The sequence below is a fragment of the Caloenas nicobarica genome, chromosome 1 (assembly GCF_036013445.1).
Source record: "Caloenas nicobarica isolate bCalNic1 chromosome 1, bCalNic1.hap1, whole genome shotgun sequence".
In the NCBI taxonomy this organism is placed as follows: Eukaryota; Metazoa; Chordata; class Aves; order Columbiformes; family Columbidae; genus Caloenas; species Caloenas nicobarica.
In genome coordinates, this window is record NC_088245.1 from 96,421,769 (window position 1) to 96,447,439 (window position 25,671).

General features: G+C 38.1%; 1 protein-coding gene across 2 annotated transcripts in view; it reads left to right on the top strand.

The window, feature by feature from the left end:
• Positions 1 to 25,671, top strand: part of GABRG3 (gamma-aminobutyric acid type A receptor subunit gamma3) — a 337,652-nt gene that overhangs the window by 167,508 nt on the left and 144,473 nt on the right. For both annotated transcript variants that reach the window (XM_065646287.1, XM_065646279.1), the window contains exons 4-5: positions 13,517 to 13,737; positions 16,115 to 16,197. In XM_065646287.1, coding sequence (XP_065502359.1) covers positions 13,517 to 13,737; positions 16,115 to 16,197 — 304 coding nt within the window. The remainder of the gene's footprint in view (positions 1 to 13,516; positions 13,738 to 16,114; positions 16,198 to 25,671) is intronic.

Here is a 25,671-nt window from a genome sequence, read left to right on the forward strand (position 1 = left end):
GTTTTCATTATTTCTGATATGCTAGGAAAGCAAAAAGCAAGGATTCACACAGAGTTGTGTGAGAAAAAGCATGTCCACTTCTTTCATGTTGTTCACAATGGACTAGTGTTTGGTACTGAAACTGCTATAATAACTTCTCCGTTTCATGGGCAATTGAAATGGATATTATGAATTGTTTCATTAAACACTTTTAAAGCAAAACTTCACAGCTGGGCATTATGAAGTATGTTTTAGAGAATAATAGTGAAATAGAAAATTGCCATAGAAAAGAGGTTTCTTTTTTCTTCTATTGGCATAAGTTGTTGTTGAATTAGAGCTGAGTTTTTCTCTCTCACTACAACAGCACCAATTTTGGAGGTGCTCGAGGTAACAGCATGAATGTGTGTTGGTATCAGGTGAAAATGGAAACCAATGTTAGCCCTTGGACTTCCATGTGTCTTCTTGCTGGACTTCCAGTTGTCTGCTACTTACACTTCAGCAGTGGGATAGACCATGAAAGAATTGTCCCATTTTGACGAAAGGAGCTTTAATAATCTGTGAAAGTTTAAAGTGGTTAAGAAAAGTTCAGAAAACTTGTGCTGGAAAACTGATGAATTTTATATTCTTTGCAGCAGAAAATGTTCAAGGCAAGAGAACTTTTAGCAGGATTCAGAAAAAAACATTGTAAGATCCTGAGCAAAACATTTATTTTCCTCTTCCTTTTACTGAAATTTACAAAATAAAAATAAAAATAAAATCTCTACCAGTTTAAGGACAGTATTCAGAAATGAAAGAAATGCAGACTGAATAAGCCAAAGTACATTAAGTTAGAGAAATGTGGCTGGATCAATATTATTGTTTCTCTTCTGTCATTAAATAATACAAGGAAAAAAACACTGGCAAAAAGACTGCCCTAGAGTAAATTACCGGTGACATTCACTGCTGGGCAAAGGATCAGCCTGATTCCATGTGCCACAGAAAGCGATGTACAAGCATTATATTGACCCCATGACTTTCCCCTATAGCACATCCCTGCATAAATGCATCCAAGCAAAACAAACAGCACCTCAACAGCCTCTTCTATCTGAGAGAAACTGCTGCTTTCCGTACATCTCCATGGTTAAATTTCCAGCTGTGTAGTGCTGACTGCAGTGTGTGCGCCAAGCCTGTGGCCAAAGGAGGGTGGGGAGATGGAGGGTGGGACAAGGGACACTGATATCAAGTGGCTAACACAGCAACAGGGAGGGGACCAGTGGTGAGGGGAGCAGACGTGAGAGAGTTACCATGGCAACGGATGGAGTGCCTTCTTCACTTGGGTTGGAGATGCAGCTATCCTTAGTTTTGATTACCTACCCGGTGTTGGGGGATCTAGGCACAATGTAACAAGAGTGCCTATATTATCACCTACATTTATTACTTATTTCATTTCTAGTTAGAGAGTGAAACTGCACTGGAGAGGAAGTATTTTTTCCCACACAAGCTGCATCTATTTTATTCTGTTTTGATTGATGACAGTATGAACAATTCACAATTAATATCAGAATTACTTTTTATTCTTTCTAATGTAATGTAAAAATTATACTCCAGTATCAGTTATTAATCCTGCAGTGCTAGAACAGAGGCTGAGTTAAGCAGTGAGTTTAAACTGTATTAGAGAGTTTGTCTTACACATCATTACGTGACTATATTTCATTTTCCCTAATGAGTTTTGCGAGATAGATATTACAGTTTTTTGTTTAGGTATTGAAAAACTCTGATAGGCTCCTTTTGAATTTCCTCAACTGGTGAGTGATGGAGTTTGTGAGCCTAAGAGGAATGTGCTCATATAAAACTGAAAGGAAAAGCCCAGACTCCTGAAATTGCTGTCATTGAATGGCCCAGTGAATGGCAATCAGCCATCTGCTATTTCATCTGGTGTCACTTTTGCCCCAGCCTAGGGACAATGAAGAATTACCAATGTCAATAGGTGATTTAATATGAACCTCATAGCAGAAAAAGAATGGGCTGAAATCTTGGAGGTGTTGGAATTTGATTCAGTTTGGCTTAAGAAGTAGGGTCTTAAAGGGAGACAGAGCTATTTTGAGTGTCAAACCATCTAACACAAGAAGAATTGATAGGAAGTACAGCCTGGATGAGCTGAGCTCAGGGATAACCTTGAAGCCACCCACAAAACCAGATCAAAGTAAAAAAAATGCCTAAGAGGACAAGAAACTGAGGCAAAGACAAGCCTCCAGGTACTCCCTTTTTTGAAATGTCTGTGTTCTTGTGTTACTAAGCCTAGATGAAGCCTGAAGACATTTTCCTCCTATATTTTCTCTGAAGAGGTAAGCTGTGAACCAGAGCGTCCTCAGCTTGGGAATGTGGGAAGCCTAGAGTCATCCTGCTGAAGGCAGTCAGCATGGTGCTCTGGGCTCTGTATTTCGAATATGGAGTTTCAGCCTCACCTCCAAGGGTACTTCTAGTCATGCAGAAGCAGAGAAGGGTCTGGCTTTGCCTGAGCCAGCAGTGCTGAGAGATACAGGGCTGCCCAAGCTCCTCTAGACATCGAGAGCAAGAAAGGCTTGAGCACAGATGAGACCCTCATTGCAGAGTGTCTTTCCGTGCCTATGTGGCAAAACAGTATAGTTCTCATTTTTAGAGTGGTTAAACATTGGCATTTTCCTCAAATGCAAATTAGGGCTTTTACAAATGAGCTTTTTCTTGTATTTTGTGCACACTTGGCTTTTTTGTGCATCGTTTTGTTTAATGACTGTAACACCTATTCTCGTCCTATGAATACAGGATGTATCCTATGGATACAGGATGTAACTCCCTCAGCCACTATTGCTTCATTTATTTACTTGATTTCTGTCATCAAGCACTTTAGATTTTTCCTTTTGGATCCTATTTTTGTTGTAATGAATCTAGACTTTGTGACCTGGATATGTCTATTCTACTAAATCAAAGATGTCCAGGGACCAATACCAAGTGGTAGCAACTGGTGTATATCCACATTTCTTAGTTTTAGCTGCAGATTGCCCTTGGAAGGAACAAGGTAAGGAAGTCAGCCAGCGATGAAGCAAGGTGGATGACTGGGTATGCAGTGCCTGAGCTATGCTTGTAGCCTCCTTTTATTCAGCTGTGGCGATGCAATCACTGAGTTAGTACTTCTTTTGAGGAAATGCACAACAAATACAGAATTGTATGTATTTATTTATTTTCACCCTTGAAATGATTCACTGATGTGTGGCCAATACCGAGTGGTTTCAAATAGAAGACGGTTTGAAAGACTGGGGTTAAAATCCCTGTTGAGCTGTAGCTTTCCTGCACAAGGAAGGCATGGATGCCCTCAATATTTCAGCTTCTGTGAAGGGAAAAGAAGGTTATAAGATATTGGATAAAGGAGAAACTTCCTGGGGCACTTGGATTCTGTAGCAGAGTGATATGTGGGTTCTTAAGATAAAGCATAGCTGCAAGAGATACCCTAAAAATGACACTGGAGGGGAATAGTTGGAATAGGACTTTTACCCATCTGATACAGTCTCCTGCCTTCTTACAAAGTGCTCCTTACCATCTTTCCTCTTGTTCATGATTCTGCTTGATCCTTCAGCCTGAGATGGGTGTCTGTTTTTTCACCACTGGCCTGTCTCCCATTCCTTTACAGCTGTTCTTGTGCCAAGAGTGACAGTACACATAAAACCATCATGGTAACCTCAGCTTTTCTAGCTTGCCAATGGCATAAAAGATGTTTCAAAATGTTCTTCCACTTCTTTAGCCAAAAGGCCCTCTCTCCATCATTAAAAACAAACTCTTTAATACAGAGATTGTGTGCATAGTCTTATGGTGTGCAATCTCTGAGAGTGCATTTATTTTTGTGAAGTTCAGCTTCTGTTTTGAATAAGCTAATGCCTCAAGAACTATGCTTATGAAGTTGATACATCTGTTGTAATATGTGAATACTACTGAGTATCTTTATAATTCATTTTATAATTTTTTTTCAGATATCAAGTATTCTTAGGAGACCTTAATAGGGCACTTTATTATATTAAGTACAGCGATTAACATATGCTCACAGACTTTTAATTTTTTCTTTCATTGTTTCTTCTGTTCAGTGATTATTCATTTTTATTTCTTTACTATTTCCATGGGAGTTAAGCTTGTCCTTGTGCATTTGTCTTACTAAATTCACAAGAGAACAACCTTGGTTTCTTACCACCTTGAATTATGCATTTGGAATCTCTCTCTCTCTGTGTCTCTCAAGTAAACCCTAACCTGTCTGCTGTCTTAGTAAAGCCTTAAATTACAGGTCAGAGTAGGCACTGTACTTTCTCTGTCAATCCCAATGTTGTTTCTTCCAGCAGCAATCTCCTTAGGAGTGACTATACTGATTAGTGTGTTGAGTTACATTGCCCGCTAGGTAACAGTAACCAAAAGTCTGCCCATGTCTACTTCTCCTGTGACTTCCTTGCATGCTTTGGACACCCCTTTTTCTAAGGTGTTCCAGTTTAAGAGTATATATATTTATGGCAAATCAAAGACAGAGCTTCTCATCAGGCCCTGTCTGCAACAGGACATGAACCCTAGCCCTCTTGACACACCAAGAGAAGAGTATTTGGAAGTACAGTTGTCACACAATCGTAGCAATTGGGATGTCTTTGGGAATCAAAGAATCATTTTGGTTGGAAAAGACCTTCAAGATCATCGAGTCCAACTGTTAATCTAACACTGGCACTGAACTATGTCCCTAAGAACCTCATCTCTGTGTCGTTTAAACACCTTCAGAGATGGCGGCTCAACCATTTCCCTGGGCAGCCTGTTCCAGGGCCTGAAAACTCTGTCAAAAATTTTTTCATAATATTCAATCTAAACCTCTCCTGGTGCAACTTGAGGCCATTTCCTCTCATCCTATTGCTTATTATTTGGGAGAAGAGACCAACCCCCTCCGTGCTACAACCTCCTTTCAGGTAGTTGCAGAGAGCGATCAGGTCTCCCCTCAGCCTCCTTTTCTCCAGGCTAAACAGCCCCAGCTCCCTCAACTGCTCCTCATCAGACTTGTGCTCCAGGCCCTTCGCCAGCTTCATTGCGTTTCTCTGAACTTGCTCCAGCTCTGAACTTGCTCCAGAAATCTCTAAGAGAAACAGAAGCCAACAGAAGACTCCCAAAAGTGGAGCAGTGATATTCAGCAAAAATTAAGAGTCTTCCACCAAAAGGCATGGGAAGAGAATACATCTACAGCTGCTTTTCTAAAATGAGCCTCATTCCTTATGATTTCATGCTGTGTTTCTAATTGTGGGATGGTTGATTGAACCAGAAGACATAATCCATCAGCGCAGAGCAAGCAGGAAGCATGAAGAGATCTGTAGGGATGGGTCAAGACAAACATCTCCCATCTCTTCCTTTAACTGAGTGTAAGAAATTATTTGGAATACAGAGGAACTGAAGCTAACCTCCAAATGAGGCAAAATAGGCAGAGCAAGACAGATAAATGTTTCCTCAGAGAAACGAAATGCTACATAATAATTGCATGTTTTGTTTTTAGCGTGAAGTTAGCTGACTTTCACCATTTATAGTGGCAAGAAATCAGTGAAATAATCTCCTGAAGCAGCCAGAGGGCAACGCTATAGGGAAGAAAGCAAGCTTCCATCCTTCTACTCTGAAACTCCCGCTGAGGCAGTGATGGTTTGTTTTGGGTTTTTTTTTGACTCAAAGTGTTCAGCTATGGAGACAATTGTGACTGCTTACTGAAATATTTTGCCAGTGTTAGTTAACCTGAATAGCTATTATATCCATGGTGGCAATCTCAATGTCAACTTTGCTTCTCTCATTGTATTTTCTCCATGTAACCATCATGCTTGTAACTTTATGAAAGTATCAAAGCAAATTCTCACAAAAGAGCAAGTTATTCAAAGCATTTCAAGACATAAAACAGTTTGGAAAGTTTTGGAAGATATATATTTTACTACCACTGTAAACCTAATAATTCTGTGTTTTGGTTTGTACATTTATTTTGGGGGTCTTTTGACGGTACAGCCTCAATGCTGCTGGGAGAGATAAACTCAGATTAAGAAAACAAAAAAGCTCAAAAGTGGAGAAGTGTTTCCACCTCTCAGAGACTATTAAAAATAAAGGTAGGAGCTGGAGGGAGAGCAGGAGCATGGAGAATGGAAACAAAGGAGACTGGTGGAGAGTGGGAAGGTGAGCCACGATATGCATTTCCTTAGGCCCCAAAACCCAGTGTTGTATGTAGCTTGAAGGAAATCACCCCTGTTTGCCTGCTGAGCAGCCTCTGGAAACATGAAGCTCCATGCTGGCAAAGATACTTAAGGAAAAGTTACAGGCAGCCCTAATGGTACTGCTCTGCTCATCCCAAGCTGTGATGAAAGCAAGGCAAACTTTCAGGACACACAAGTGAGAAATATTGTCCTCACAGAAAGCTTGTGTTGGTCTTGTTGATACCACAAGGGTTTTGAATATACACTGATGTGAAATACTCTGTTGATTTTACCAGGCTTTCTCCAGCAGACTTCAATTATTTCTTTCTGCATTATCCCCACAAAATGAGAGTGTGTAGGATTCAAAATGTCTTTTCTGGAAAATGATAGACCACTCCACCACTTTCAGTTGCTTCCCAGAGAATATCTGAGAGATTTTTATGAATTTTTGAAACTAGAGTGTAAGTTGCATACATGGTGCCAAGACAAGAAGTATCTGTCAGAGAGTAATGCTAAGGTAACATTTTAAGCTTTCCAGGGCTCCTCTGGAATCACCACATTTCTATACACCTTGTTTGTTCTGAGGAACAAGTAGCACACATTATGCAGCAATTGCTGTGGGAGTAATTATTTCCATCAAGATCAAAAGTAGCCATAAGCATGGCCTGTACCTCTTCAAATGATCAAAAGCCTACTCAGAAGATGGTCCACCTAGACAAAGGACAGTTGTCTCCTCCTTCTAGCCCACTTATCCAGAGTAAGACATGACAAATCAGAGAAGCTAAAGGTAGGCTGAGCTCCCCAGAATTACTCTGTGTTTTGAAATCAAATGCGTGAATATTCTGGTTCAGGAAGAGGGAACCACTCATTCTGTATTTCAGGGACCATTTCTTCCTTCACTCAATCAGACAGTCCTTTGCAGGGTAATCTGTGGCAATTCAGTTGTTGATTCAACTTTAAGCAGTGAGCTGGGCTGGAAAAAATATTCTTTTATTGAAAAGGAACTTCAAACTCTGAAAAGATTACCAGCTTTAATGTTCTTCAAGTGCACCAAATTTCAGGCTAAATGAGCAGACGTCACGGGTGTTGCTTTAGTGTTTTGGCCATTTCCTTTAAAACACAGTATCTCAAAGACTTTTCTTCAGACTTTTAATCTGAGTGTGGCAAAGGCATAAAGAAAGAACGTTTCTGGGCATGTTCACCTGTGGTCTATATCTGGGTGAATAAAGAGGGAGGCTCCCACCCTTCGGAGGCTTTGCTCCCATTTCTCTTCTATTTCCCTGAACAGCCCTGTCCTATGTGTAAAACTTAAACCATAATACTTAACATTTCTGTGATGCTGTTTGCTTGTAAAAGGGTTCACCATTCTGAATTTTTTAAGTATAGTTCATACTGAATAGTTTGGACTGAAATATAAAAGACAAGTTTAATACTTCTTTTCAGAAGTTTAAGACTTACAAATAGAATTGCCCACTTCAGCGAAGTCAAGCTTTTTGGTAATTAAAGGAGATTTTGTCTCTTACACAGTTTATTAGACTAGTTTCAAGCTTATGGGAACAGTGTTTGTCGTGTGTTGGTATGATATACAAGGGGTGTAGAGAATGATTATGATCTAAACTGGACTCTAATTGTTTAGGTATTTTTAGGTGATTGAGTACCAGCCTCATACAAATCCCAGTAATAGCTTTAATCAAAGACAATCTCACTCCATCAACAAGCAAGATATAGGCTCTACAATTAAAAAAAAAAACCCACAACATTTTGGAAGAGTTAGGGAAATGATTCTGAATCAAGCAGAAAATAAAGCAATAGTTGTCCAAAGTCTTCCTACGGTATAGGAAAATAGTCTTGAGGTGATGGTGCATTGTGTGGTAGGAAATAATAAAAACCTGAAAAGTATTATGTAAGAAATTCCTGCATTTTTGCAAGGACAAGACTCTTGACATTTTTGTTGTTACTGCTGTTACTGTTGTTGTGAGGAATTGTGAAAATGCAGAAAATGAGGAGGCTGCAGCAGAAGCAACAAAAGCATACCATACTATTATCCATAGTCATTCAAACAGATCACCCAACTGTGACAACCAATTAAATCGTATTTTCCAGGAGTAACCCACAGCTAAAATGATACATCATGGTAGGAGAAAAGCTTCATGTATTGCCAACAACATGTTAGCTTCTCTTTTGACTGAGAAAACAATAAAAGACTTGGTTGAAAAGCATATATTTTTCTCTGTGAGTACAGATGCCTCAAACCATGGCACTTTCAAGGTATTACCAATCATTAGTCATTCCTACACAGTTGAACGGCAAATAATTTGCTGCAGGCTTGATTATTTTCAAGGCACTAATGAAACCACATTAGGAATATTTGAAAATGTAAAACTATGCTAAAATCAAGTAGTTGGATGCCTGGCTATGTACAATTATTTGCAGCTAGTATTACCGTTAACTCTGGGTTATGTCCCCTGTCCTCAAATCAATAGAAAGTAAGAAAGAAAAATTGTCTCTAGGTTATTGCTCTGTACCTAACCAAAAAACAGAAAAATACCCTTTAATTAAATTGTCATTTAATTTAGAATCAGTCGCTTTTCCTCATCTCATTCAGTCATATTTCTCACTAAAAGTTTCAGATTTAAAGGACAGCTTATAAAATTTGTATGGGAAAAAATATTCTCCATGAGACAATTACTTACATACTTCACAGGTAAAAGGACGATAATTTGTTTTCTTGGTTTTAGGAATTACTTTTGAAAGTTAAGGGAGCATTGCCAAGCACCAGTTTTAAAATTTCATTCTTAGAGATAACCTTGTTAGAGGTGATAGAGAGGTTTCCAGTGACAGAATATCATTTATATTATTTTCAAATTGTACTGAATGTTTCTAAATAAGTCTTGCAAGTAGAACAAACTAGCCTTTCACATGCTGAAATGTATAAGAAAATGCATTCATTTAAGGGTAAGTTGTGAAAAAGAATTGATGACAAATTCTTTGGTCAGAAGCTAGTCAGCATGAGGGAAAGAAAAGAAAAACATTTCACTCAAAGGTACACATTAGCTGCCAGAAACAAGGCTTTATATTTTCATATGATCAGAAAAAAAATCCAAATAAATTTATTTAATTTTACTGAAAAGTATTAATCTTTCTAGAAACACTAAAAACCATTGATAACTTAAAATTTCTTAAAAGGCCTGATGCTATGTAGTATGGTGATTCGGCTGAGTATTTGTGCATGTCAGGAGTCTTTGATTTGGAAACATTTGAATATTTTCAAATCCTTGCTCTTTCAATATTTTAAAATTTAATCATTTAATCAAAATAATCCTTATGTAATCAGCTTTGGACAAATTGTAGAAATGTCAGATTCCATTTTGATTAAGTTTCTAAGTGTGAGGAATTTAGGTTGTTCACGTAACATGCTTTATGAATTTACTTTTAAAACCAAACATAATTAAATCTATTAAAATTGATAATAAATTATTCTTCTATCAGCCCTTTAAGTTTATAACTGAATTTTGCATCAAATTTAATATTACTTCAGAAATATGTGACATACTAAAAGAAATAAGATTTCCCTAGAATTTCCCTTCATGTTAACATGTAGACCTATTTTTCCCCTTAGGGTTGGCCCCTACTTTTTCTCAAGGAGAATGTCTTTTCAGAAGTCTGGCTGCTCTGGGGTGTAGCTTCAGTTAATGCATCCAGACCCAGTGCGAATATGTGGTATAAACAGGAAAAATCTTGAGTCTCTTCTGGTAGCATGGCAAATTAGGTATCTGTGAGACAAGAAAACCTGGTGACAGAACACAATCTTGGCATCATTTCATGGAGAACATAGTTTCACCTTTCTGCCTCTGGGAAGAAGTCTTATTGAAAATTTTGCTGTTTTTTATTTCTTTCTGTGTTCATTATAGTAGTCAATGCTTACTGCCAAAAAAGAAAAATAAAATGAAAGAATCAGAAGGATATTAAAAAATTTTCTGGTGCAGTGGTAAAAGAGAACATAAAGAATATTATTAGAGTTGTAGGATGTTGCTTCACTTGAGGCATAATTTCACTGAAACCTGCCTGAACTCTCTAAGTACAACCATTACACTCCTTAAAGATCTAAAGTGGCAAGTATTAGCTAGCAAATGAAAAGCAGTCCTATATATTCTATAATGTAATGTAATAAACTGTAATAAACTATAACATAACATAACATAACATAACATAATATAATATAATATAATACAATACTTGTATATGAGGCCAACATAGAAACCTTTCTTCTGGTGGTTTCTTGTTGGATGCTGTGTGTTGGAGATCACTGTACCAGCTTTATCCAAAGCAGTATATGGAAGCTGTTGACTTCACTGGGAACTGAGTATCTGTTGTCAGTGAAGATTAAGGTAATTTTCCTGAAGTGTGCACAGGCTTAGCTCCATTAGAAGTGAAGAACTGAGTGCCAGTTTCAAAAGTGACCTCTGTCCCTTCCTAGTAGAGTGAATATATGAATATCATATCCCATTATCTGCTTGGTTGAAGATTGAAGCAATTATAAAGATTAAGGTAAAGGATGTACTGATCTAACATCCTCTTCTGAAAAACAATTAATTGAGAGAATATAAAGGCTGAAATTGCAATACAGATATTAAATGGAAATATGCATTTATTTTTACTTGGAAAATTTTGGTTTGTAGTTTGTACATTCTGACTGAACATTCTACACCCTTTAAATTAAAAAATAGGGATAAAGAGTTGAAAAAGTCAATGCAACTAATTTTAAAAAACTTTGATTGTCTTTTTTTTTTAAAAAAACTTTGCTTTTAATGACCTCAGTTTCAAAAAGAAAAATGCATTTTTAAAAGAACTCAGAAGATCTGTGAACTTTTTAATTTGAGTTGTAAAGTTTTTGTTAAGGTGAATGGAGTTACAGTGGCCCATTGCACAGATATTTTGAATAATGATCATTGGTGGCATGTTCTAGTTACAGTAATAAGGAGATGCAAAATGAAAGTCAGACTGCAGTCTTAGCATGGCCCTGCTTCTAGGCTAACTTAATCTGTTTCTCAGCCAAAGTAGTTTACCTGGATGGAAAATGCAATTAAACATCTTTACTGCTCCTGGTGCCCACTCTGCTCAGATGCAGCTGCAGTACCTTCTCATGACACTGTATTATGGGGTTGAGTCTTTCTTTCCTTTGGCGGGGTAGAAATCCACAATATCTTAAATCCTAAAAACCTAAATATCATTAAATATGTACAATATACTAGGAGGGAATTATGGCTGCTCCTAAATTTAGACAAAATAAAGCATTCATATAAAATAAACTTGAATATTAACATTATGCAAAAACTCGTCTTGTAAAAAGACAGCACTGTCATTAGCCAGCTGTATACAAATGGTCTTTGCTTCTATAAATACTGATTCTCACATGTGAGCTAAAAAAAGCAGCTCTACTCACTCAGCATTTGGACAAACCCAATGACATATCTGGCATATTCCTTTCTACAGAAGCTGAATGTGCCGAACTCTTGTTACTGGACTTTCAAGGACTAAAATGATACAGAGTTGAGTTGAAAGAAAAAAGAGCAGCACTCTATGACCTTGAACCTGGTGAATTAAGGATGTCCTTTTTGAATAATAAAGGTGTGCTGTGTACATTACATTGCATCCCTTAAGTATGTGGAGATGTGCAACTTTGTGCTTGTTGAGATGAATGAAAAGTCTCTTCAGATTCAAATCTGTCAGCTTCCTTGAGAAAATAAAGCTAATAATACAATGAAGAATGGTAGTGAGACAGGCTATGAAGACAAATTGTCCTTAATGCCTTTGATGGTTAGGCTTTAATTCCTGGGGTGATCTATTACCTGGTATTTGGATACATGCGAGCACCACTTATGCACCCATTGATCATTTGCCATTTAGAGATGAGAAGCCCAGAGTGTGTTTTGGGCTAGGATTACAGTGTCAGTGAATTAGGTTTCCTGGTGTTATAACATCAGCTTTTAAATGATGACCTGCCAAAAATGTAACAGCGCAGGACAACCAGATGGCTTTTACAGAAACACTGTCCTCAGTTTAGACTAGGAGCTCTTCTACCTACCTATAAATAAAAAATATACACAATCCTGTTTGTATAATCACATTTCTTTTTACAACTTCCCTTTTAAAGCTTAGGAATAGACAAATGAAAATTCAATAAAAGCAACTTCAGAGTAGTCAAGGGCACAGACATACCAGATTTTCCATGCAGCCTTAATCCTCATTTCTTCACATATACCAAGAGTGTACCTACCAAGGGACCTAAGGAACTGCCTTGCTCTGGATTATCCCAAGCCTGTGTTGTAAAGCACATTCTTTGTGTCACATCAGCAAATGCCATCCTTGTCATGGATATGGCCAGCCCTGCAATACTAAGAGGGTCTTCGTGACATGGTCAGATGGCAGTTTCCACAGGGTTCACAGGTAGAGCAGTCTGGAAAGAGGGAGAGGAACGTAAGCGAATGCAAACGTGACCTTTCCCAGACTCCAGTGAATGGAATTCACAATTCGAATACTGGTTTTTACACAGTTTCTTCCATGGGGTATTACATGCATAAATCAGTGTGTTTGTATGTTCACCTATATAATTTTGTCTGTTTGTCCACGTGTATTTTGATTTCTGGAATTATACCTACTGTGACTGCTTACCTACAGAAACACAGCAGTAAACATGGAGTAAAAGAAAGAATGAGATTCGTGTAAATTATTATATTAGCCTATTCAGGACAGTAAGCTAGTGACTGCTTAGCTTTTAGCATTTGGGGTACATAGGTAAGCGTGTAAAGAAGCACAAACATGCTTTTGTAAAGTCTCCTGTAATGTGTCCTGAAAACGAGTGCCTGAGCACTTGGTAGCAAGCAGTAGAATTCATTTATTGAATTTACACCCTCTGCCTCCCAAAGGCATTGCCATGATCAGGGGAATTCACCATTCTTCACTTTATGTGTGTTGCTCCTTTTCATCTTTCACGCCTCTTTTATCAGTCTGCCCTACGACAAAGAGGTTTCTGCAAATTGTATCTTGTAGCTGTCACTGTTCAGAGACAATGGAAAGGAGCATGCTAGTGCAGAAATCATTATGGCGCAGGATCAAGGCAAGTGAGATGTTTGGCCTGCTTTTTAAAGTAGCTAGAGGAGAAAAAAATAAAAAAAGAAAAAGAAAAAAGGGAAAAAAAAATTTCCTTGGGCAGCAAAAAAAGCAAACAATCTCCATTAGCCTGAACATATCCTGCTGCTCTACACCTGGAGAGACCTTATTGAAGACCAAATAGTAGTGGGAAGTGTGGAATTTATTTCAATTTGCGTATCATGCTTTTATTGCAGGAATATCAAATTGATATATTTTTTGCCCAGACGTGGACAGATAGCCGTCTGCGCTTCAACAGCACCATGAAGATACTGACCCTGAACAGCAACATGGTTGGCTTGATCTGGATCCCAGACACGATATTTCGTAACTCGAAGACAGCGGAGGCTCACTGGATCACCACCCCCAACCAGCTCCTCCGCATATGGAACGATGGCAAGATCTTGTACACCCTCAGGTGAGCACTCAGCAGCACGCAGGGCTGAAAGCTTCTCTCCTCTCTGGCGTACTAGTGGTAACTTTCAGTTTTTCTTCTCTGCTTCTTTTTCTTCTGATGCTTACCTGACAGTGCTTGAAAAATACTGAAACATTCAGGCGTAACTACTGCAAAGCTTAAAAAAACAAAGTCTTGTCTTTCAAAAAAATAAACCTCGGGAATTTGAAATACATCTGTCTAAATTGTAGAATTTGGGCTTTTTAGTGCTTGTAATAAAATCAAGAGCCTGTAGTCCCATGAAACCTGCCAGAAAACTTTCTGATCAGTTAGATGCAGGGCTGGATAAAGTATTTCTGCATTTCATACTAATGCCAATACTGGATTCTTCGAATAAGCCATGCTGTCACACCTCATCACAAGGGTGAATTGCTAGAGGAAAGGCTTTTAGAGTTTTACTAATCTTGTGACACCATCGACTGTATGGTATTAGAAATACTGTATGTATTTGCATAAAAAAAGCCTGTGGAGATCAAAATATGTGTTTACTTATGAAGAGATGAATTGCTCAGAAGGGAGTTTTGCCATAAGCCATATTCCACATGGCAAACTCTTTCAGAAACATCCTTTCACACTACATTTTCTTCAGCGATTGTCTTCAACATATTCTGATCATACTTGCAATTGCAATTGGGCTCCAACAGAAAGTCTTTGGCAAAAAATAAGAAAGGAATTAAACATCTGGAAATGCTACTGACATTTTTAGTGCCCTTACCTTCTTAGGCTTACTCCGCTGTGACAGAGCTCTTGCTTTTTTTCAGTAGACTATAGCTGAAGACTTTGGTGATTAGGATGTCACCTCCAATACCCTCTTGGTTGGGTTGTTTATTTTTTTTTTCTTTTTTCAGTATTTCAGGACAAGTTAAGTATCTGCCTAATAGTAGTTAGACATATACCTGTCACTAAAGAAACTATTTGTTGAATGGAATGCAAAATTTGTCTAAGATATCTGACAAAAGGGTGATACTTGACCCACTGCATTATCTGAACGAGCATTTTTAGTTTGTGAAAAGTGTTTTGAGTCCTCTTCGCCCACTCAGGTCAGCCTCCTTTTTACGTAGGAGAAGCTGTTAGAATTATCATTATTCATTGATAATAACACTGTGTAATTCAAAAGCAATTTATCTGGCTTAAGCAAGCACACAGAATTGATATGACATGGAAGAGGTAACTACTGGATGCCCTGGTACAGTGAAGTGCTGATAAGTATTCTGTGTTCAGGAGAAAGTGCACAAGGTTTGATCATGCTCCATGCCTTTCCCTCTTCTTCCCTGTCCACTTTCGGATGTGAATGCATTCCTGCTGTAACACTGCAATTCCTCTTTTACTATCAGTGCAAAAGCGCTCCCAAGTTCCTCACAGGTGACCTTCTCCAAGACAGAGGTTTTTGCTGTGCTGTCCTAAATCTGAGACACAAACCATTCCCCATCCAGTCTGTCAGCTTTCGAGTTAGGTTTTGTTTGGTTTTTGGTTGGTTGGTTTTGTTTGTTTGTTTGTTTTGTTTTTGTGTGTGTGTTTTTGTTTGTTTGTTTGTTTGCTTGTGTTGTTGGGGTTTTTTTTAAAAAAAAGACAGTGAAAAAGCGTCATGCCCCACCCTTGCTGCATAAATTGAGGCATGCAATTAATGTAGTGTCTGTTTCCTAAAAAAGACTGTATAATAAACTAGCACTTAATGCATTCTACCTGGGTAAACAGATTTACTTTGTAAGCTATCAGATGGATGATTATCTGGTTTTAATAGTAATTTTTAAATCTGTTCCATTCATAGTGTCCTTTGTGTTAGGGATATCACATAAAACAAGCTTTCAAGTCAGGCTGAAGACATTTCTGCTGATTTGTTTCTTACGTCTGTACAACTGAGCATGGCCTACAGAGATTTAGTAAGTTTTTGAGAGACAGCCCAAAATGATTGAAAGAATTTTAGGTTCACGGTATAAGTAAATATGGAGAACATTCCTTATAAGATCCTTTATCAGGTTTTAATTTTATGGAATTAGGTACCACTACATCAGCCATATTTTCTGTTATTTGTGTAAAAATATTTGTTTCCATCCCATGTCCTTCAATGATGAATTGTCTAAAGAAAAACATATGCACAGATTTCTTGGGACCAAGACACTTTTAATGATGTGTCTGAAATTATTTGTGGTTCTAGGTAATTATTATTGTTTTGGACCAGGCCTAAAGAGTCCATGAACAATCTACATATATAGTCCTTTCCCTTCAGGCCTTACTGATGCATGTTCAAAGCACTCTTGAGTGATACATAAGGTTACCCAACATTTTCCTCTGCCTGTTCATGGTGCTGATGTGCAGTAAAAGACGTTTGGTTTCTCCACAGGCTGACCATCAATGCTGAGTGCCAGCTGCAGCTGCACAACTTCCCAATGGATGAACACTCATGTCCTCTGATATTCTCTAGCTGTAAGTACTGCTTTGATGCCTTATTGCCGTACATGACTACTGTGCAGAGGCATGAGTTTAATTCTGATTTCTGTCAGGTTGTTCAACCATTCTGCAGCAGGTATAGGAAGTTTAGGTTTGCTTAAATATTCAGGGTATTTTTGTTTTCCTCTCTGGCACTCTTGGTTGATGGACTTAAGCCATGAAGTTTCTGTAGATTTACTCTGTTATTTTTGCCAGAACCAGCCTTTTTAGTTGCTACTATAGTCACACGTTCAGCAGGAGCAGATAACTCATGTTAGTCTGTGCTATGTTAATCTACACAACCATGTGACATGTAAATGAGAATAGAAATTGCAGTTTTTCTTGTAGAGGTGCACACTCCAGGGACAAGACCAGCAATCTCTGACTATTTGAGTTTATAGCAAGTAGCATGATAATGCCTCTCTGTTCCATAGTAAAAGTAGATTGTGTAACTACTCAAACTCATTTTCCTTTTACTGCTCAGCTTGTCCAGTAGTCCTAATGTTGTATTGTCTGTGGTGTTGTTGGTATATTTAAAATCTACATAATAGGCAAAACAAACACATTGGTGAAAAGGATCGAAAACTAAAGTCAGGTGAGCTAATCTTGAAGTCCAATATTACCATAAGTAAAAGTTATCTTCACACCGATTAATTTCAAAAAACTCAAGAGCTGTCTGCTCATGGGGTACACCTGCACAGTTGTGTAATCTAAAGTCATGCAATGCAAATGTTTTACAAATATTTTTAAAGGATCTCCACTAAAGATTTTCCTTTTGATAAACTCCAGGACTCAGGACCTGTGCTCTCCAAAAGTGAATGGGAAACATATTGTTTTGTCTTTCTATTTAGAAAATAGCATTTTCTCCATCATCTCCTAAAAAGCAATAGAGGAATAACACTATTTAATGTCTCCATAATAGATATGCTGTTGTGATAGTAGGATATTGATTTTTATTTATGAATACTATTCAAACAGCGATCCTCAATCGGATTTGAATTTCAGCTGATCCAGGGTGTATTCTTCTTTTTCTGAGGAAAATATTTTAAAAAATTCTGCCAGTGTAAACATCTCCCGTTCCCCAAAAACATTATGACAACGTTGCCTTTTCCTTTTTCATGATTTATGTACATAAGTGAGCCTGGGCAAAAATACGGAGTGGTGTGTTGAATTCAGATGTGTGGAATATATGCACGCTCAACTGAACAGGAGACAGATACCTCCTGAATGAGCTTTACTGCTAATGAACACTTGTCACTGAGCAATATACACCTCAGCTATCTTTAGTTACGGCTTAACGCTATTCTTACCGAGTGGCAATCTACTGCTGATTTGTTGTGCTATTGAGAAAGAAGTGTGTGATTTTAAAAATTAAATCCTGGTCCAGAGATACTAATTAAACCTACCACATAAATTTGACATGTTCTGCACTAGCAATAGCAAGGAAGGTGAACTCTAATTGACAGGGAAGTCGCTTCGAACCTTATATTCCCTAATAGCTAGACAGTTGCTGAGTGCAAGTTACGCTCTGTGTTTTTAAAAGAGAAAGGTAATCAGTGTGAACTTCAGAAGGCTCCGTTCAGTGGCAAAGTTTCAAATACATCTTGATTTGCAGAGGTTCTTCCTAATATAGATCTATGGCCTTGAAGCCCTTCTGCTCTTGAAAACATACACGTATTACCATCATGCATGTACTACCCTCTATGGAGACAGAGATTACATGGGCTCAAGCAGAAGCTGAATGTGTTACAGTTTCTATGGAGGAATACTGAAATAATGTTTTATAATTTTGTCAACAGTTTCAGTCATGTCGATAATGAGTTTATTTCTTTAGGTTCATATTGAACTGTGTGCCTTTCCTTAAACACTTTTAGGACTACTATTATCATAATAGGGTATCTCCTGTGTGATTTGTCTCATAACTCAGTTGTATTTTCAGTGTTGCGTACATTCATAGTTATCTTAAGATACATGGTACTCAGTGGGACTTATGAAGTGAATGACCGAGTGACTTATTACTGCCTGCTATGACAAGTTTCAGAGGGGACACGCTAATTATGGATTCCAAGATGTATGTCTTTGAATAAAATAAAAATGGATGCAGATTTCACAGCACTGCTTCCCTCTGCATCTCTTTCATTTGGTCCCTGGCACAAAGACAAATCTTTGCAACTTCCAGTGTAGGCAAGAACAAAAAAAGCACAAATTTTGGAGAATATTCCCCTTATTTCTACACACACATGAACAAGGTTAATATTTGAAATTTCATTTTCTATAAATGTGAAACTAATCTCAAATAGTTTCTAGAGTATTTTCCTCTAGTGCCAACCAATTCATACCTTAACCCTCTTGTTGCTCTGGGAACAGTTTCTGTTCCCGAGGTGGGAATACTGAGCTCTGCTTGCTTCAGTTGCCAGGATGAATAAGGAGACAACAGCAGCTTAACAAACAAAAGAGACATCTCAGTGTGCTCACAGTGGTTACTAAAACATACTTACCCTTTCTTTTGAAAATCTTGTTCTAGAATGGTGCCTGGGTCTCTATGGTGTCTTTGCTTATAGGAATAAGAAATTATTGAAATAATATGAAAGCTCTTTACCATCTATGCAAGTTTTGTATGTGTTTCAGGTGACATGGCGAGATGAATCATCTGGAATATTAGGGCACGTGGTACATGTGTGTCTGTTGTTGCAGTCCTTATGTAGATGTGCATTTAGCACACTGTTTTTGTGAAAAGTTGAGCCCAATGGCATAATGCAGGGCTACTATACAACACGACAGCTCTTTCTCAATCTGTGTACCAGACTGGTTTGATCAACCACATTTGGCAAGCAGTATTCATTAATACAGAGATGCTACAACATCGGCATCAATGCCAATGCATGGTGTCAATGCGTGTTTACTTGTGAATGTGAAGAAATAATCAATGCTGTGACTTGACCCCAGTATGGCAATCTTTAATAGATTTTGATCTATATAACCACATTTTCTTCATATATTTTTAAAGTGCTCTATACTACTGCATAAAAATATTCCGTGAGTGTGGTTCTTCATTTGGATTAATTTATCCTCTTGAGCCAAGGGAGGCTACTGTGCTCATTTTGGTATTTATTAAACTGTCTTGGTTATCTCTATCAGCACTGATTTGAGCATTGAGAAAATGACATAGTTTCAGGATTCTGCCATAAAATTTAGTTTATTGAGGTAGTTAAGATTCACATCAACATCTGTAAGGAAGAAGAGGTATTCTATCTGAAGGGCGATGTCAGCACAAGAATAAACAAATAAGAAACAGGCAGGAAAATGTAGGCTGGAAATGAGAAGTTAAGCACAATTGATTGTGGAACTCCTACAAGGATAATGCTGGTGCTAAAATTTTATAAGGATTCAAAAGTGTTTGGACAAATCACTGGAAGAAAAATGCATTGTTAGCTATTAAGCATGACAAGATCACTCTGTATTAATGGCTGCTATTTTTTTTAACTCTGAGGGAGAGTCTTTGGAAGGAAATACTAGGCAAAAGAAAAACAAAGTTGTTTACGAGGAGCACCACCATCTCTTTCTTTAGCAGCTCCCATTTCCCTACAGCCCCCAGTGGCTCTATACCTAAGCTACTTGAAGGAACTCTTTTCCATCAGAGTCGTCATGTGCATGGTTTCCAGCTGGCCTACATGGTTTTGGTTTTCCTCTATCAGCCACTGGTAGGACTGTTGAATGTTCTGGATTTTCTTAATTTGGGAGGACTAGGCACACTGCAGAATAACATGTTTGCACTCACACCTGCGCAATTAGTTGTTCAAGGTGTTCATTTTCCAGCCCAGAAACAAACCTTCACCTCCTCTCCCCGTCCATGTGCTCAAGATCAACTTAGATTCATGACACTCCTTCAGGAAACAGTATATGAAAAGCAAATCGAAATGAAGATGACAAACCTATTACACCTTGTTTAGAGCATCTGGTCAACTAACTTACTAATTATGTACAAGGAGCTTTATGGTGAGAATCTGTGCTAGGTACATACCTGAGGTCTGAAACAATCTGGAAGGCAGTGGTTCAGGCTCTACCAGATGTAGTAATATTGAGCTGCAGGGCAAGCTGCCAGAATAAAAATAATAAGACTGAACTGATTAATGGGCTTTCATTGCTTTATTTTTCTTGCTGCTGTTCAGATCAAACTGCAGACACTGTTGTTAATTTTAAAAAGCACCTTAGATTTAGGCAATAGAAATGATGACATTTTTTGTAGGCAATTACTTATCTTTTCCCTAGTGAGAAGGTCTACAATGTCTTGAGCTGCTCATTAATGAGGATTGCTGCAATGCAGGAAAAGGTGGGCATGCCTGGAGTGCCGTTCCTTTTGCAAACACTAAAATACACACACAAAGGTTCACAAACCATTCAAGTGTGTTCAATTCAGTTGAAAATAGGGGAAAGCAAAATTTCCAGCTATTGATAGTCCAGTTTGCTCAGTCAGGTCTTAAAAAGTGTACTTTTAGCCTTCTGAAAGTTTGAGTATTTTTTTAAGTGCTGTACAAGAGCATGCAAAGTTTTGTAGAAAAAAAGTAAGGAAATGTGAAATGCATTTAAAAAATATTAATCCAAATCTAACACAGTGCTTGAAAGAAACAGATCCCATCTCTCTAAATATAAACTCAGTTCAATCAAATGTTACTGCTTTGAACATGAAACCTCTCATGGATATGCAATCAGTACTTTGAGCCTCATATCATTAATTTTCTAACAGAACTAGCTGTCATCACCAATTTTAATATGTTTCTTCTAGCCTAGAAAAGCAAATTCTGGTTTTGTAGAATGAGCTGTTCTTTGTTTCATCTCATGTATCATCAGCAGAATCATTAACAAGGTCTGAGGGCAGAATTTTACTCTTGATGAAGAACAGTCCAGAGGGAACAGAGCTTAATGTTCATACCTCAAGAGGAGTTTCATTAAAGATGCTGGGAAGGCATTGCAATGTGCAGAAAGAGCTTTAATCCACTTCTGAACTTCCCACCTGTAATGGGATGAACCAGATCATGGAGCGTCAATGGAGTTCTTGATTCAGGTTTTGTGACAAGCGTATTTTAGCTATTGTAGCTTTTTCCTCCTCTAGGAAGGTATTAAGGCACTATTATTAAGGCACATTAAAGCACAGGGTTGTACCCATCCTCCTCTTCAGAAGGCTTCTTTTTCAGAGAAAAGTCAATATGGAGAAGAAAAAAGAAACATATTTATGGAAAATTTGGCCTTTCTTCCCAAACTCTGTATTTAGCACATGACTTGTGTCATACGTGACAATTTATGAATACAATACGTGAAGTATATCTGTGACAAATCCCACCTTCTGCTCATCTTCTAATCTCTCTCATACACAGACATTTCCATATCTTCTTATTTCTGTTACCCTCTTTTAGACTTCACTGTTTTCATTACACATTTTTTCAAATACCTTGGCTGATGTGCAAGGCAGTATTCAAAGACAAGCTGACCATTCCAAAGATTTATGATGAGTGCATGGTTTTGTAAAGATTGCCTTTGATTTTGTTAATCTGCAAGCATTAATGTTTCTAAGCATTTTTTTCCTGAGGTAACCACAATGACACCTGGATATAGTGAATTTGAAACACATTGTAATCTTATGTGAGTAATTTCATTCCTTCATTCCAGTAGCCATTCTGAGTGTAATCTGCTACCGCTTTACTCCATTGTTAATGTTCCTTGTGTTTCCCAAAAATTACCTGCCGGTATTTCTTTTTTATTTAACATGAATAATCTATTGTTTCTTAGTCAAATATTTAATTCTTTGACTACTCACTACAGGACAATTCACTAATACATTTCTGTGTGTGACTCAATACATTTCTCAATATGTAAGAGACACTGTATTGTGTCTTTTAGATTTTTATGACTTTATAGCTGAGATAAGAGACACAAAAATTTTTCAAGTTATCTTTCATTGGAAGTGAAATACTATATACCTATGGAATATAGGTATATATATATATATACACACCTATGGAATTGGTCAAATTCACCTATGCTATAAGTACATTCACTGTGAAGTTACATTTTCTAAACCTAATTTATGGTAGTTTCATGCCAAAGTAGTGCATATTGTAAGTATCAGTGTGGCACTGCTTCTTCTGTTAGTCTTCTGTCTCATTGCTTGAGGTAAATCAGAGATGCCTTTCTAAACATTTATGGCTGTATGGTTCAGTGCTGGTTCCATATATATACAATATGTGGTGATACAAGAGTAATAAACTTTAAACAAGCTGATATTAGATCTGATAGCCACCAACACACAAATGAGACCTGTTTTACAGAAAAAAAGCAGTGAAACTTCCCTGAAGTTGAGGGTTGTCCATTGCCTCTCTTATGATCAGGGAGTGTTGATGGCAGTGGTTAATTCATGTGTTATCCCTTTCTCTTCTAATCCTTACAGAGGGCTAGAGTTTTGGCCTAGTAGCAGACAAAATGTCTCTTTTATAGCAACTCTTGAGATTTTTCTCTATGAGATTGAAGGCTTATTTAGAGACGTGGCAGCTGCCATTACTTTTCAGCAAAAATTGGATCCCAGAATAAAATTACAGCACGTGCTGACTAGTGAAGCCTAAAATACTTAACTCATGATATCCTGGGTCCAGCAAAATCTTTGTGAGACTCCCTGGAGTGATGGTAGGTTATTCCAGGAACCTGGCATCTGCCCTCATTTTGCAGAGGTCTTCCAAGGATCTTTGGTGTCTCCATTTACCCTGCACAGTTGCCTGAGGAAGATGAGAGGCCTGTGTCACAGCACAAAATCTCTAGGAAATCTGCTGCAGAGTCAAAATAACGCTTTTATTCCAGGAGCTGAAGGCTAGGATAGGTGACTGTATTTCGGAGATAGGACCCCAAGCTCTGACCTATGTTTAAAAAAGGAGATTGGAAGCCCCCAAAATCCCAAGTGCAGTCAAGCTTCTCAAAACAACCAGCCTTATTTTCCTAAATTTTGTACTAGTAAATTTAAAACAACAACAACAACAAATCAGTACCAAAACCAAGTTCAGAAAAGACAAAACCTACCTGTGAGCCATTTTTATTTTTTGGCAAGAATGTATGTGGCTGACTAAGTTATGCTTATGGTGTCAGGAGAGAATGAGAGAAAATGCTGAAGCAAGGCAGGTCGCTGTTTGCATCTCTGACAGCTGAATGTATCAGCAAAATATCCTGGAGTCTCTGTCATGTGACAATCATTGCCAGGTCCCACGATCTCATGATATTTGGTGCTTACTTAAAGCCAAAACCCCTTTAAGTGTGTTCTCATGTGCCAATGTGATATGAGATCTTTTTTTTTTTTTGAGCAAATATTTGACAGTATGACACAAATGCACTGCAGGCAGGGAGAAAATAACTTTCTCCCTCAAATGCAATTTAACACCTATGATATATTACATGTTCATATTATTGTTATTTGCTTATTTAGGCACGTGATAACTGATTTGCAAATGAATCTGATCTTTATGGAGAGGCCGGTCCAGAACTTGAAAGTCCTAGCAGCTCTGTGTTTGTAACCTCTGAAATATAGAGCTCATCTTTGTGCTATACAGAGCATCAAAGGCAGCTACACTCCTTTGCATCATATTATATTTTTTAACACAAGCAGGAATGACTGGTTTTAGCACTCTGTAACAATTGCATCACAGGACAATGTGGGGATGCTCTGGAATAGAAATCTGCACTCTTTCAGTTAAGGAGTCGTAGCAATCCATTCTATAAATACAGAATTGTCTGCAAGTAAGAGAAAAGTGCCCCTTCATAGGTCTTTTATTCCGACATAAAAAAGCAGACTGAATGGCTTGCATGATATTTGTCTTACAGGCAATACTCAGAGATGGATCAACAGTCAGGACTGCCCAAATTCTTAACAGAGCTCTACATAGCTCAGTCCTCTTTGGGTTATGGGTAGAATTTGATCTTTGGTGGTTGTCTTGCTCCTTAAATAAACTTCCTAAGGAGCCTTCCAAGATACATGTCCCCTTGCACAGCCACAGGTGTTACATCGTATGCTTATTTGGAGTTTCTTTTTTTTGGAGTGTTGGATTTTTACAAATGCTGGTATAACTACATATGTTTACTCCTTGTAGCCTCCCTTGATGTAGCTGGAGTGTACCTCACAAAATATAACATAAAATGTGAAATTACAAGTCAAGGTAACCCACTGCCAGGCAACTTAAAAGATGCAACAGTTCCCTTCTCCTATACTTATTTACACCTTTCCAAAGGCAGGAGACAAGCTTGCTTGCACCCAGATGGTTCAAGCTATTTTAGATCCCTTGTAGAATATGTGACATATTTTTGAAGAAACAAAGGGCATATAGTTTTCAAATTACTTCAGTTGTTGTAATGATTAGATTAAAAAAAAAGAAAAATATTGTATTATTGTCTTACATGGCCACCTCAGTTGTCACACTGAAAGTTACACTAACGTATCTCTCAACTGCAAGAACTGTGTGCTTGAACTCACCCGTATCTTTCAAGAAATCACAGCAGAATTGCTTCCAAGTGTGGAGAAACCATTTGGCACTTTGAGAACCAAGAAGGACTGAACAGGTGTCAGAACCAGAACAAGCACTGAGCAAAATCGCTAAGGATGAAAGAAAAGGAAAACGAGGAGAGACCAAGGTCAATCAGGTAACCTGCAGTATGGCACTGAAGTTCAACAAAAGCAGTGACTATTGACTCTCAGATTAAACACATCTTGGCTACAGCCCAGTTGATGCTTGTTACTTTCGCTAGGCTTGACTGACCAGTGATAATGAGCTTAGTAGAAGCCATCAAAGATTTACTTGTAACAGACTCAAAAACCAGGATGAAAACGTCAAGTCCTCAACCCATTAGCCTTGCCTTGTCAATTTTGTTTACCTTTAACACAGTCTGGAAAAACAAGGCAGCCTGGAAACATGAAAAATTGCCATAAGAAAGGGCTCTTTTCTCGCTTTTGCTTCTGCGAAATCAACAGAAAACCAAAAACATACAAAGAAGGAAAGGAGGGAGGGAGGAAGGGAGGAAGGGAAGAAGGGAGGAAGGAATGGAAGGAAGGAAGGAAGGAAGGGAGGGAGGAAGGGAGGAAGGGAGGAAGGGAGGAAGGAAGGAAGGAAGGAAGGAAGGAAGGAAGGAAGGAAGGAAGGAAGGAAGGAAGGAAGGAAGGAAGGAAGGAAGGAAGGAAAGCAGTCATACCCCTTTGAATGTTGCTTTGTTAACGGTGCTAGAGGATAATAATGGAAACACCGTGTGTATCTGCTCCCATTAGAGGTCCGCCTGGCTGGATCCCTTGCTACAAAGGGCAGGTCTGTCTCCTAAGAAGGTGATTAACTTTGTGTGATGGGCATGCTGTAGGACAGATAATAAAACTTTAATCCTTTTTCAAAGCTGGGTAGCATATATGTCTGCCAAAATAAAATAAGCTGGGCTTATGTCTTTTGCTGTCAGATA